Source organism: Malaya genurostris, chromosome 1 (genome assembly GCF_030247185.1).
Source record: "Malaya genurostris strain Urasoe2022 chromosome 1, Malgen_1.1, whole genome shotgun sequence".
Taxonomy (NCBI): Eukaryota; Metazoa; Arthropoda; class Insecta; order Diptera; family Culicidae; genus Malaya; species Malaya genurostris.
In genome coordinates this window covers 91,259,777-91,273,381 of record NC_080570.1, presented here as the reverse complement: position 1 = coordinate 91,273,381, position 13,605 = coordinate 91,259,777, and the positions used below count along the sequence as shown (strand labels likewise).

The window sequence follows — 13,605 nt, the reverse complement described above, 5'->3', positions numbered from 1 at the left end:
CGAAAAAACCATTCTGAATATTGATTTTAGGGACAATTCTTTTCTTTTGATTCCAGAGAACATTTATTTTCTCGTGGTTTTATTAGATTAAACCCATTTTAGCATAGATTGGATTTATAGAAGTAATAGGGGTGCAGGGTTTTTCACAACGTCTGAACCAACCCTGTGCTGAGAAGCCATGTTACTGTGGCAAGCATCCTTCTGCTAAAATCAAAGAAATTAAGGCCAACAAAAATTGCCATTGCTAACTAAGAAATTCATTCAAAACCATTCATCATACTTCTGCGCAAATTGTCGACCAGAATATTTTGACTATGATCAAGAAATGAAGGCTTTTAAATTAGGGATTACGGTTATGGTTCCGGCCAACTGCTACAGGATGTCGAAGCAACAGAACGTAACAGATGGTTGAAGCAATAAATGTTACATTGAAATTTACTTTTGCATTTTAATATCACCTTGTTAAATTAGCCCTATTTTAATGCTTTCATTAAGGGGGAAGTAAGGGATAATTTGAATCAAAAAACGCTTAAGAAAAATTATTCAAACTTATTTTAACATTATAAAGCATAATATTTAGTTATATTTCCGCACATAATTATTGAAAAATAAGGCGGTAACAGAGCATTCTCCAAAACCTTTTTGAGAATCACGTTGCGCGGTAAACACGATAACTCGCCGTAGAATTATCTGAAATCAAAAATGTTCTTAAATTTACTTAAAGTAAAAATTGTTTCGACGAAGGGGGCTTCTTCGTTCTCAAGTTATTATTTAAATTTTTTTTATAGGTTGTGGCATATTTAAGCAAAAAACGCGATCTTCCGCTAAATTTCCCGCCAATTTTAAGGTGAAAAACTACCATAATATGAAAATGGAAAAATTCCAGAATCGTAGGGGGAAGGCATTTTATACCAAGAATGTATGTTCCAAGTTTGAGAGAATCGGTTCAGTAGATTTTGCTGGATCGTGTTAACGGACTTCGAAAACTTGTGTTTTATAAAAAGTGAGCAAAAAATATTTTTGGTAACTTACACTGAATCATTTAATTGATATGAATTTTTGACACAATATATTTGAAATGTTAAACTACAAGAAAATGTAAAAAATCGATTTTTCGAAACTGTTTATTCCCTATTTTTCGAAACTGTTTATCCCCCCTTAGGTTGTTGCTTTTAATATTATCATTTTTGAAGCTCCATGAAACAATTGCCTCGTAAGTCTTTTCTCCAAAAGCAAACAGCAAAATGATAGCGTAATGTGAAAAAATGATGATGAAAATCACTTTATTAAAAAGTCTTTACTACTAACTTCACGAGATAGTAACAGATATTTTTTTTCATGATTGATTGTATGATACTTGATTTTTTGAAATATTAGCTATTTTATTATTTCGTTATTGGAAGCAGCGGATAGTCTTCATTCCATGATTATCCAGTATTAAACAAGTAACTGTAGTTCAAATTATTATAACTGATTCAAATTATTATAACGCGTCTTGGGGATAAAATGATAAAAGATAACCAAGATTAAGATGAATTATGTTTATGCATTTCTCATATATAAAGGTTATGCAATCACTGTGAAAACCGACTTTTTAACCGAGAGCCGAATGTCATATACCATTCGACTCAGCTCGACGAACTGAGCAAATGTCTGTGTGTGTCTTTATGTGTGTATGTGCGTTTGTAACAAAAATGTGCAAAACAACATTTTTAGGACGCTTCTTAAAAATCATGATTTGCGGTGTCCACTGTATCTCAGCGCAGACTAATCAGAAGTGAAAAAGTCAAAGCAGCATAGATAGAATAAAAGTTTTTCTAGAACAAAAGTTACTGTTTGAATTCATTTTTGATTTTTTTGATTTTTCGGTGGTTGTTCAAAGTGAAAACTACGACTTTTAACGAACAAATCCGCCATTTTGTAGCTGTAAAACCTCCCAAAAGTAACAAACAACGAAAAAGAAAACGTTGGGGTCTGGTTTTGCCTTTCTCATATAGAAAGGTTATGCAATCACTGTGAAAAACGACTTTTGAACCGAGGCCCGGAGAACCGAGTGTCATATACCATTCGACTCAGTTCGTCGAGTACGCAAAATGTCTGTGTGTGTGTATGTGTATGTGTGTGTGTGTATGTGCGTATGTGTGTATGTAACGTTTTTTTGCACTAACTTTTCTCGGAGATGGCTGAACCGATTTTCACAAACTTATATTCAAATGAAAGGTCTTGTAGTCCCATACAAAATTCCTAAATATTATTTGGATCCGACTTCCGGTTCCGGAATTATGGGGTAAAATGTGCAAAAAATTGTGAAAATAAGTGCACTAACTTTTCTCAGAGATGGCTGATCCGATTTTCACAAACTTAGATTCAAATGAAACGTCTTGAGGTCCCATACAAAATTCCTAAATATTATTTAGATCCGACTTCCAGTTCGAGAGTTATGGGGTAAAATGTACAAAAAAAAAAGAAAATATGTGTTTTAACTTTTCTCATAGATGGCGCGACCGATTTTCACAAACTTAGATTCAAATGAAAGGTCCTGTGGTCCCATGCGTTATTTCTGAATTTCATGCGGATCCGACTTCGGATCCGGAAATATAGGGTAAAGTGTGCTAAAAATTGTACACCATCACTGAAAATGGGGAAAAACCTTAAAAAAATTTCTAAATCGACCTCAAATCTTTTCCAATTTGATGGTTTTTATCAGTAGACAGTCAAACAAACCGATTTCGGTTATTCTTTTAAGAATCGAAGAAAAATTTTGTTTTTCGCCTTTCTCATATAGAAAGGTTATGCAATCACTGTGAAAACCGTTTGAACGTTTGAACCGAGGCCCGGAGGGCCGAGTGTCATATACCATTCGACTCAGTTCGTCGAGTACGCAAAATGTCTGTGTGTGTTTGTGTGTATGTGTGTGTGTGTGTGTGTGTGTATGTGCGTATTTGTGTATGTAACGTTTTTTGCACTAACTTTATGGGGTAAAATGTGCAAAAAAATGAAAATATGTGTTCTAACTTTTCTCATAGCTGGCGCGACCGATTTTCACAAACTTAGGTTCAAATGAAAGGTCCTGTGGTCCCATACGTAATTCCTGAATTTCATCCGGATCCGACTTCCGGATCCGGAAATATAGGGTAAAGTGTGTTAAAAATTTTATACCATCACTGAAAAGAGCGAGAAACCGTAAAAAGTTTTCTAAATCGACCTCAAATCTTTTCCAATTGATAGTTTTTATCAGTAGACGGTCAAACAAATCTATTTCGATTATTCTTTTAAGAATCGAAGAAAAATAATTTTGAAGAATACCACAGTATTATATATGATAGTTTGATTGATATGAGAAAGGCATCATTACACCACTAGGTGTATTAAAACAGGTTTTTTATATGTGGAAAGTGTGGGTAAAATTGAAAGCTCATAGCTCAGTGATCTGTGGAAGGATTTATATAATCGAACTACCAATAGAATCGAAAATTTTCAACTTGAACGTGTATTGCTACAACATTGAAGTTTTTCAATAGTACACTATTGAAAAACCTGTTTGATTTAACCCATGACAGCACCAGCCAATCAGAACGCGAGATGTCTGCATCTATACAAGAGCATCCATACAAAAGTTGAGTGATTCATTTTTCCTACCATATGCTGAGCAACTGTTCCCGAAACAAGACACACGAGAGCAACATCGAGGACCTGTCGTCTCACTGTTTCCCGTTCTGTGAACAGGAAAAGGAATTTTGGCAAAGGGGCTGTCCGTACACCGCTGCCAGTAGCAGGTATAAAATGAAATGTGATGTGAGAAATAGCGTCATTTAAGTTAAAGCAGCTACTCTGAACGTACGAGGCACCGTCAGCACGATGGCACCAAAAACCGGTAGAAAGGTAGCCAAAAAGTCCAGCAAGGCTCATTCAAAGCACTTTTTAGACAATTCAAAGCAGCTTCTGAGCAACTGTTGCCGAAACAAGACACACACAAGAACCATCTCAGATTTAAATGCAGATCTTGTTGATTGTGACAATTCAAGGCACTTTTTAGTGCCACAGAAAATCATTAAGAGTTAATTAAACTTTCAATATTTTCTACCAAAAAATTCATCAAGATGGAAGTTAAAATAATTTGCACCGTCACTAACACATTCAATTACTAACGTCAATGCGAAAGTGGAAGTGATGATGTTGAACACATCTTTATACTAGTATACAAATATGCCGTGCGAAACAGAGTTGCCACGTATGCAGAACAATATGTATTTTTGTCGCGAATACTTTGATTTGCGCATTCTACTTTCCAGGCGTATCAGAACTGGCTAAACTTAAAGCAATATTAAATATTTCTTTGCGCATTCTACTTTCCAGGCGTATCAGAACTGGCTAAACTTAAAGCAATCTTAAATATTTCTTTATCGCATTGATGTGGTCTTCCTGAAAAGGACGGGGTTTTTGTTCAACTCCTCGTCATTACGGATGGCGAGTTGCAGATGGCGAGGGATGATTCTCGTTTTCTTGTTGTCACTGGCAGCGTTACCGGCCAGTTCCAACACTTCGGCAGCCAAGTACTCCATCACTGCCACTACGCTCGGCGTAGTTTCCCTTCCGGAGCAGACGATGGATTTTGCCAACTGGGAACTGCAGACCAGCACGGTTCGAGCGGGACTTTGCCTTGCCCTTAACTGCTCCTTCTGTGTGCGTGTTTCTGCGTAAAAATTCCATGGAATGCTGTTAACAGCTAGACAGTCAATTCAGTATTACTGGTTACCGCTCTACTAACTCTCTCTTTTATGTCGTCACACTGTTCCCCGTTCTGTGAACAGGAAAAGGAATTTTGGCAAAGGGGCTGTCCGTACACCGCTGCCAGTAGCAGGTATGAAACGAAATGTCATGTGAGAAATAGTGTCATTTAAGTTAAAGCAGCTGTTCTGAACGCACGAGACACCGTCACCACGATGGCACCAAAAACCAGCCAAAAAGTCCAGCAAGGCCCATTCAAAGCACTTTTCAGACAATTCAAAGCACTTTTCAGTGCTAAAGATCATCATAAAGAACTAGTTGAATTTTGTCGCTTTCCTACCATTTTCTGAGCAACTGTTGCCGAAACAAGACACACACGAGAACCATCTCAGATCTAAATGCAGCTCTTGTTGATTGTGACAATTCAAGGCACTTTTTAGTGCCCCAGATTATCATTAAGAGTTAATTAAATTTTCAATATTTCCTACCAAAAGATTCATCAAGATGGAAATTAAAATAATTCGTACCGTCACTAACACATTCAATTACGAACGGCAATGCGAAAGTGAAAGTTGTGATGTTGAACAAATCTTTTTACTAGTATGAGGTGAAAAAATGCCATGAAAAACAGGGTTGCCATATATACAGATTAATCTGTATTATTATTATTATTATTATTGTTATTATTATTATTATTGTTATTATTATTATTATTATTGTTGTTATTATTATTATCATTATTATTATTAAAATTACTCTTGCATACCGAAGATCGTCGATACATTTCAGACCAGGCCATTGCAATTGTCTCGTACTGAAATTTCGAGAAGAATCAGATATCTTCCAACTTCATAGCTTCAATTAAAATAAATTACAAATTTGTCGTACCTAGCCTCCTATATTAGCAAATTAAAAAGGAATTGTTTCAAGTTTGGAATATATAGTTGTAGAATAGTAGCTGTTTATTGTAACTAATCTGTACTTTAATGTAGGTGCATCGCTTCAAACTCTATTGGTGAAAAAGGGGAAAGCTTGCACAATTCATACAATCAATCAACTAACTGATATTCGGAAAAGTGATTGGAGCGTGCCAGTTTTTTCGTATTCACGACATCCAGTTATGTCTCTGACATTACCCACCCGCCTTTTTCAGAACGGCCAATAAGCCACCTGTCAACTTCCTCTTTCGAAAGCAATTGCAAGCGAGCTATGAAAGATAGAGTATTAAATTTAACACCAGACGAAAGAGAAAACTTTTCTCTGCCGTTTACTATTATGACTTACTCTCAGCGAGTGCCGATTTTTTTGGCAATAAGCGCTGATTCAAAATAAAATATCTTGAAATTCAAAGTGTAATATATTAAAATTTGAAATAAATTTTTCTGCGTGTAGCTCAATCGGACAAGTTATCTAGCAATGATTTTCGCAGATCAACAGCTTTGGGTGCAGTAACTGAAACCACGCCATCTGTCAATGTCATTCACGTTAAAGATATAGAGGAGCGGACCCAAGTAGCAATCCACAGCTAGTTCTGATACGACTAAGTCCAAGCTATGTTGCAACAAGAGCACGAATATGTTTTTTTGTTATACTTTTTAAAAAAGGGGACAGCAATGCTTCTTCGTAACATTACTAGTTACGAAATAGTTATTTAGGTTTCTAATCACCACATCTTTTAGTAATATTGAATTAATTATAATTTATAAGCCATTGTTACTTAATCGAAACATATCTTTAATCACAACTATACTTCTAGCTACTAGTTGAAAATATGTTTATTTGACTTCATTAGTAGCAACCCGTAACTAGTTCTGATACAACTTAGCCCAACTATGTTGCAACAAGAGCATGAACATGCTTTTATGTTATACTGGTTGAAACAAGGTGACATCAGTGTTTCTTTGTAACACAAACATTGAACTAACTTATTTGTAAGTTATCGTTATTTGATCCTGACATAGCTTTAATCACAGCTATGCTTTTAGCTACTAGTTGAAAAAAGGTTAATTTTCTGTTGTGAAACCATTATAAAAATGTTAGTGTTGTATCTTGTGTGTGTGGTTGGACAGCAGAGAACAGTATTTGCGTGTCCTTACAGACAAGTAATAAATAGACACATTTTAAAACTGAACCACTATACTTTAATACTTAATAAAGACATGTTACACAAGACACAATAAAAGAAGTTGTCTGTCCTGTTAGACAACTGTTCTGAATCTCTCTCTAGCTGGACTGGCGGTAATCTACTGACTGCAACATATGCGTCAACGCAGTGGCAGCATAACTGTCACTCGAGAGCATAATGGCAGTGTAGCCAGTATTGCCGTTTGGTTGGCTGCAACAGTTAGCGTATATGTCAATCGATACTGTGAATTAGCAATAAAATGATACATGAATGAAACGGGTATTGTTTGGATATTTTCGATTTCATTAATGCGGTTCGAGTACTGAAAAGAAGGAAAATGTGTGTAATACGAAATTTTGTTTGGAATAATATGACTACATTTCTGCAATTTTTTGCAACTGATATGCCGATACGTTTTAAATCCTTTTGAAAGAGTAAAGAATTGTTTATGTGCGAGCTTGTAAACAATCTATAGATAAACTACTAGATACTAAGGGTGAAGCCAGAGTGAGCGCGACACGCGACGCGATGCGTAATGCGAAAGTTTTCCAATGAGAAATAGTAGCGAGTGTCAAAGTGACAGTAGTAACAAAACAATATAATTTAATTATATTCCTATTAATCAAAAGTAACATTCTGATCAATCACTACAACTCTATCCGAAGTTGTAGCTTTTTTGCAGAATGCAAATCTTTCTCACGCGACAATGTTTTTTCTCCAGTAGTTTCAACTTTTAAAGTTCTATTTCCAGAAGTAGTGCCGATTGGTTATTCTATTCGAAGTTCTCTTCCACTTTCTTGCTGAGAGGCGGAATAGAAGAGCAACTTGGCTAGGTCGAATATTTCAATCTGGCTGATTGCCATTTCAAATGACCCTTCTTCGACGGTATCAATCATGTCGTTCACGTTGTAATATACAGAAGACTTTATATTCCTCGAAGATTTTTATGGATATGCTTGATGGCGTAAAATGCCTGTTGAAATAAAGCCTCTTAGCATTTTCAACTAAACATTTATAGAAAATGTATAAACTTTTTCCATCGAGATAACTCGAAATATTCTCAAAACTTACTTCCCCTTTATTGACTGCACATGCCAGTAATTTTTAATATTTTCGAAATCTCTTTCCAACACTTGCGCATTCTGTTAAAACTGCTCAGATTAGAGCTTTGATATCAATAAAAGTATCTTCTTCCGCCATAACGAAAAATAATTTAATAACCTTTGGTCGCTCGTTAATCGCATGAAAAACTGTGCACGTGCTGCTTCGTTGTTTGTCGCACCGAAAATCGATGTCACTACGCAACGCTTCGTGTTTATTTTGAAATACATATTGATTTTTTGCTGTAAACAAATAAACGTAATACAGAACTTTAATGGTCGCATCGCATCGCTTCGCGTCGCTTGTCGCTCCCACTCTGGCCTCACCTTAATACTAGATCGTTGAAAGATTCTTTTGGCGCAAATACTAGATCGTTGAAAGATTCTTTTGGCGCGCAACGAGTTGTTTTGTGTGAAGTTTGCACATGCATACTTGATCCATTCTTCATTTAGAGCCACGTGCTTAATTGTGTATAAAAATTATTGCTTGCTTAATGACTCAATGACGGAATGCATATGACTGTTCTCAAAAAGCCACTGTAGGCAGAAAGAAAGTTCTGATATTTACCAGTTGATGAATTGTGTTCAATGGAGTCAGATGAATAGTATTGGTCATCGCGGTCGCGAGTTTAACAAATCATAAAATTTTTGAATGAATCAATGAAAAGATTTTGCTGTAGAAGCGCTAAGGCCAAACTTAGAGATTAATAAATAAAATATATTCTGTGTTTATCATGTATTGTTACAAGTTTAATACATTTACGTCGTCTATATGTGTGTCCATGCATTCGGAACCGAATGTTCGAAGTGAACACAAGCGTTTTTCTTACAATCGACATCGGCAAAACGAAGGTGCCTATCACAGCAGAGGCTGTAGTATAGGCATTACACCGTAGTGATAAAAAGCAGCATCCCCTCAAGTGAGTTCTGCCTGTGCACCGACTTTGCATTGGTATCGACAGTGGACGTTATTGTGTTATACTCGGGCAGCAGCGGACAGTACTTCATACCCATTGTTTGTTACCCGCATCGCAGCAAACGAACAATCCTGAGTCAAGGTCACGCTGAGACACAACGAAGGACTGAAGGAGTAACTCACCTAACAGATGGCCGGGTCATACTGTTAAGTATTTTTTCTAACCTTTTCTTTTTACTTTTACTATTTATATATTTTCTTTTTCACTTTTGTTTTTCATTCTTATTACAAATGCGGGAGACTCTTTTACTCCCGTACTAAAAATATAAATATTGATGACATTGGGGATGTCCCGGAGGAAGGCGAAGCTTCAATAAACGAAGAACATGTAGAAGCTGAATTTGAATCCGAGAAGCCGTCATCTCCCCTTCTGATACCTCCATCTCTTTCTGAAATAGTGCCTTCTCGCCGAAAAGTTTAACAAGACGATGCTTGGGGGGGGGGGGGGGGGGGGGGGGGGGGTGGTGTCCGTGGGTCTCTCAGAGTCCTGAATATTTTCCGGGACCTGACAAAACATTACTCGGTAATAAAATCTATCGACAAGGTTTCGCCAAACAAGTTACGCGTTGTTATGTCCGACCTGAATCAAGCAAACGGGATTGCTACCAGCGAGTTGTTGACGAGGGAGTACCTCGTGTACGTCCCGTATCATGTGGTGGAGATCGACGGTGTGGTCTGTGACGAAAGTCTGACGATCGAAGATCTGGGGTGGAATCATGTAAGGTGATAAGTGACTATCACCTCCTGGTGACAAAGAGGTGATCACCAGAATGTTTGGAATCACCGAAGGTGATCACATTTACTATCACCATCACCGGTGATTGAGCCAACTTCACTCCATTTATCACCTGTCAAGAAAATCAATGTCACAGTCAGTTCTTAGGGTAAATTTGCTAACTTTGAAATGACACGAATTGTTAGATCTTCTTGATGGTTCACAACGGATGGCATTCCTCTCGAATGAGAAAGATCCGTTAAATAATTTTGTGTAAAGTTTTCATTCACTGTACGATTATGGCATTTCACAGAGCTTTCGAATGCTAGTTCCATTTTGGAAATTTTACCCACCGGTACTACAAATATCCACTATGATTAGCAGCAACTAATTGTCCAAAAATATTGATTCAACTCACAAGAAGAAAATTAGGAACGCAGTTTAATCTTTTTTACTCGTTCAGTTGAACGAGACTGATATGTCGCTCACTAAGTCACGACCATCAAATTCTACTGAAAATGTTAGCATAGATTATTTATGTTGTTACGTTATGTGCAACAGGTGATGTCTACATTCATAAACTTATCACTTTTCCAGAAAGCAATTTATCTTTGATTTTACGAGTACCCCAATGATATTTCTTCAAATAATAATTACAACATAAATGAATTGATTTAATTGATAAATACTACCGTTGATTCTATGAATTCTTTAAACTATACAAACTAAGTTACTTTCCATTTCGGTATTTAACACAATATCAGTATGAATTTTATTAAAAAATTATCCTTTGCGACTAATTTTGGAGGGTTATATTTATATCAGTGGCTTAAAATTCACCTAACGGACAATAATTTATAAAGCCACTTCTCAAAAAATCAAATCACTACTGAAAGTGATAACTAAATTGCTATCACCTCCATCTTGACATGAAGGTGATTAAATCGTGGTGACTATCACCTTACGTAATGCCAACATTTGATAGTGATGTTAGCCTTTCAGCAGTGGTGACAGAACTTGGTGATTATCACCTTGCATGATTCCAAATTTTCAAAAGTGATAATCACTTGGTGATAATCACCTTACATGATTCCACCCCTGATGAAGGACGGGATAGGCCATTTCATAAAACCTGACCTTCAATTAGTGAAAATTGCACTCCAAATCGGTAGATGGTAAATTTTACCAATCGGACACGTTTCGCGTGACTTTTGCACTTTCAAATTATTTTGTAGTGAGTGGAGTTCGTCTACCTGTTCGGCTGTATGTACCACGGGTAATGCACTGTTTTTTTTATTTTTTTATAAGGTGAAATGCATTTACGCACGGAGTGTGGTACTCTCCACAGGATTACATATATACACGTTCTTACGGGTTATACACGTTCTTACGCGAAAATCTTAAAAAGAACCACTCCATCGAACACTAAGAACCCGTTTGCACTCTTGCCAGTTGAAGAGGATACCTCTGACGACCCAGGCGAAAGACCTTCCTACACGCAGGTTGAAGGAAGCAGGAAAAGAATGTCCTCTTCGTCACAAAATGATCAAAGAAAAACGAAAAGTGCTGACTCAAAACTGAAGCAAAAACTCCTAGTTTCAAAAAACTTACAGATGATAAGGAGTACCCAGCATTTCCAGGGGCATCAAAAAATCCGAATGACCCCAAATCACAACCAGAAAATCAAACAAACGCTGGATTATTGAAATTTTCTGATATCGTTGACTGGGTATTAACAGCCTTCAATATTACTGATACTCTAAAAAGCCTAATAACTGCTTTACTGCCAACAGTAAGGACATTTTTAAAACAGTTAACTGAACAATGGCCCCTCCTTGCAGCGATTGTATCTTTTGGTGGTTAATTTACCAATGAGAATCGAAGATGAAGACGGTCCCAGAAAGTATGGACACAACCAAAAACCGCTGCAATTTTGCAATGGTTCATAATCTGTCAATTTTTATGGCTGCGTCCTGTTGTTTACACTCTTCTCTAACCACTTGTGCAGTTGTTTATTCGTTTTCATTAGTTTGTTTAGAAAAGCGTAGACTTTCAGCAGAACAACGTCTAAAATTTGTGTACAAATAGTGCACAGAACGCGGACTGTCGCTGAGAAAGATAGCAAAAATGGAAGGAAAGAAAAAGCCGTGCGAAATGTGATCAGGAAATTCGGTGAGGATAACACCTTTGAGGATAAACCGAAAACGGGTCGAAAAAAAGGTCTTGCTAACCCTCAGTTGGATAAACGTATACTGAAGGCGTTCGAGCAAAAGAAGGCGGTTTCAGTTCGGGATGTGGCCAAAAAAGTGGGCACTTCGAAGTCAAATGTTCTTCGTGCTAAAGAACGTTTGAATCTTCGAACCTATAAGAATCAGAAACAACCAAATCGTAGTCCGAAACAAGAAGCATCGATCAGGCCGAGGGTTCGAAAGCTGTACAATACGATTCTTGCTGGAAATTTGAACTGCATAATCATGAACGACGAAACCAACGTGAAACTCGATTACAAATCCTTGCCGGGACCACAATATTATACGATGCGAGAAGGGCAACTGTTAAACCAGTCCGAGACATCGATAGAAGTCGAAAAATTTGGTAAGAAATGGCCACTGGTTTGACACCAATATAGAAAAGAAAAAATCAATTCGCTGTTGTTTCAACTCGATATGTATTTAGTGAAATGTGCAGAGCTGGCAAAACGGAAACCGCGTTGTACGAGACATCACAGTGCAAAACTATTTGAGCATTTCATGAAACACTATTAAATTATTGAATTATATACAGTCACTTTTGAAACTGTAACGAAATTTTCATTCTTTCTTTCATTACATCCATCAGCAACATGTGAAAAACTGACACCCGCTCTAGTCTTGACTGCCGTAACCGAATTTCATATGTGTGATACTCATCATTTACTGCCAGTGAAAGGATATATTTGAAAGAACGATTAATTATTATAAAAGAATTCAATTGTCGATTTTATCATTCGCAAACAATCTAACCGTTTCTAATCGGTCACTTGAATAAGCTTTTAGTTTAGTGCATCATCTTTATTTTTGTATTAATTATTAATTGTTTCATTTTTAATGCAATTGGTCGAGTCTTGCATACAATCCTGTAATATTTTGTTTAGAAAATAATTGATTATAAATTGAATTCTTCTTTTGTTTTATTTTCAGTGATGGACAGCATTTGAATAGCTACATTATGAAACAAATGGAATGTTACCGTTAAGTTTGGGAATAGGTTCCATTTTCATTGTGTTGATTGGAATTGTAGTAAACGTATACATCATACTTATAATAAGCCTGACGAAACAGGTAAGTTCATAGATAATGTTTAACGTTATAGAAATAAATAAAGTTAAATGTTAATTATTCACTTTCAACGTGAAGCTCATTATTTGAAGAAGGAGCTGGGATTCAATAGGAGATTGATAGTATCTATTGTCTTTCTCCGGAGAGGTTTAGCATTGTAGGATCCGGCGGGAAATAAATGTAGTTAAGAGTAGATCCACTGGGTTTATGCTTTCATGTAGTAAAAGGGTACAATAGCAGGAGGTTCTATTTTCCTACTTTCAGTTACCAACACTTTTTGCCTTTCTCATATAGAAAGGCTATGCAATCACTACACCATTCAACTCAATTAGTCGAGATCACAAAATGTCTGTGTATCATGTGTGTGTATGTATGTAGATGTGTGTTTGAAAAACAAAACACCAGATGTATGTTCAAGATAAGTAAGCAAACCGTTGTAATCAATAACTATATTAAAAATATATACCAAACATTATAGAAAAATTTACCATAAACATACCATATCGGATTTTGAATTCCGTTCGCTCACAACGCTTTCTAAACAAATATGGATTTTAGTGGTATTAAGAAATTATTTCCTTTCGCAACATTTGAATCTGTATTTTTCAGGATAAATAAAACACAGAATAATCTGTATATATGGC

The 13,605-nt window shown here is 36.4% G+C and overlaps 1 protein-coding gene and 1 long non-coding RNA gene across 4 annotated transcripts in view; one reads left to right on the top strand and one right to left on the bottom strand.

Annotated features, from left to right (window-relative positions):
- LOC131440704 (uncharacterized) overlaps window positions 1–13,605 on the bottom strand; it is an 85,566-nt gene that overhangs the window by 18,411 nt on the left and 53,550 nt on the right. The window lies entirely within an intron of this gene.
- LOC131440702 (histamine H2 receptor-like) overlaps window positions 1–13,605 on the top strand; it is a 65,014-nt gene that overhangs the window by 6,339 nt on the left and 45,070 nt on the right. For both annotated transcript variants that reach the window (XM_058612215.1, XM_058612217.1), the window contains exon 2: window positions 12,824–12,964. In XM_058612215.1, coding sequence (XP_058468198.1) covers window positions 12,866–12,964 — 99 coding nt within the window. In that variant the 5' untranslated portion in view covers window positions 12,824–12,865. The remainder of the gene's footprint in view (window positions 1–12,823; window positions 12,965–13,605) is intronic.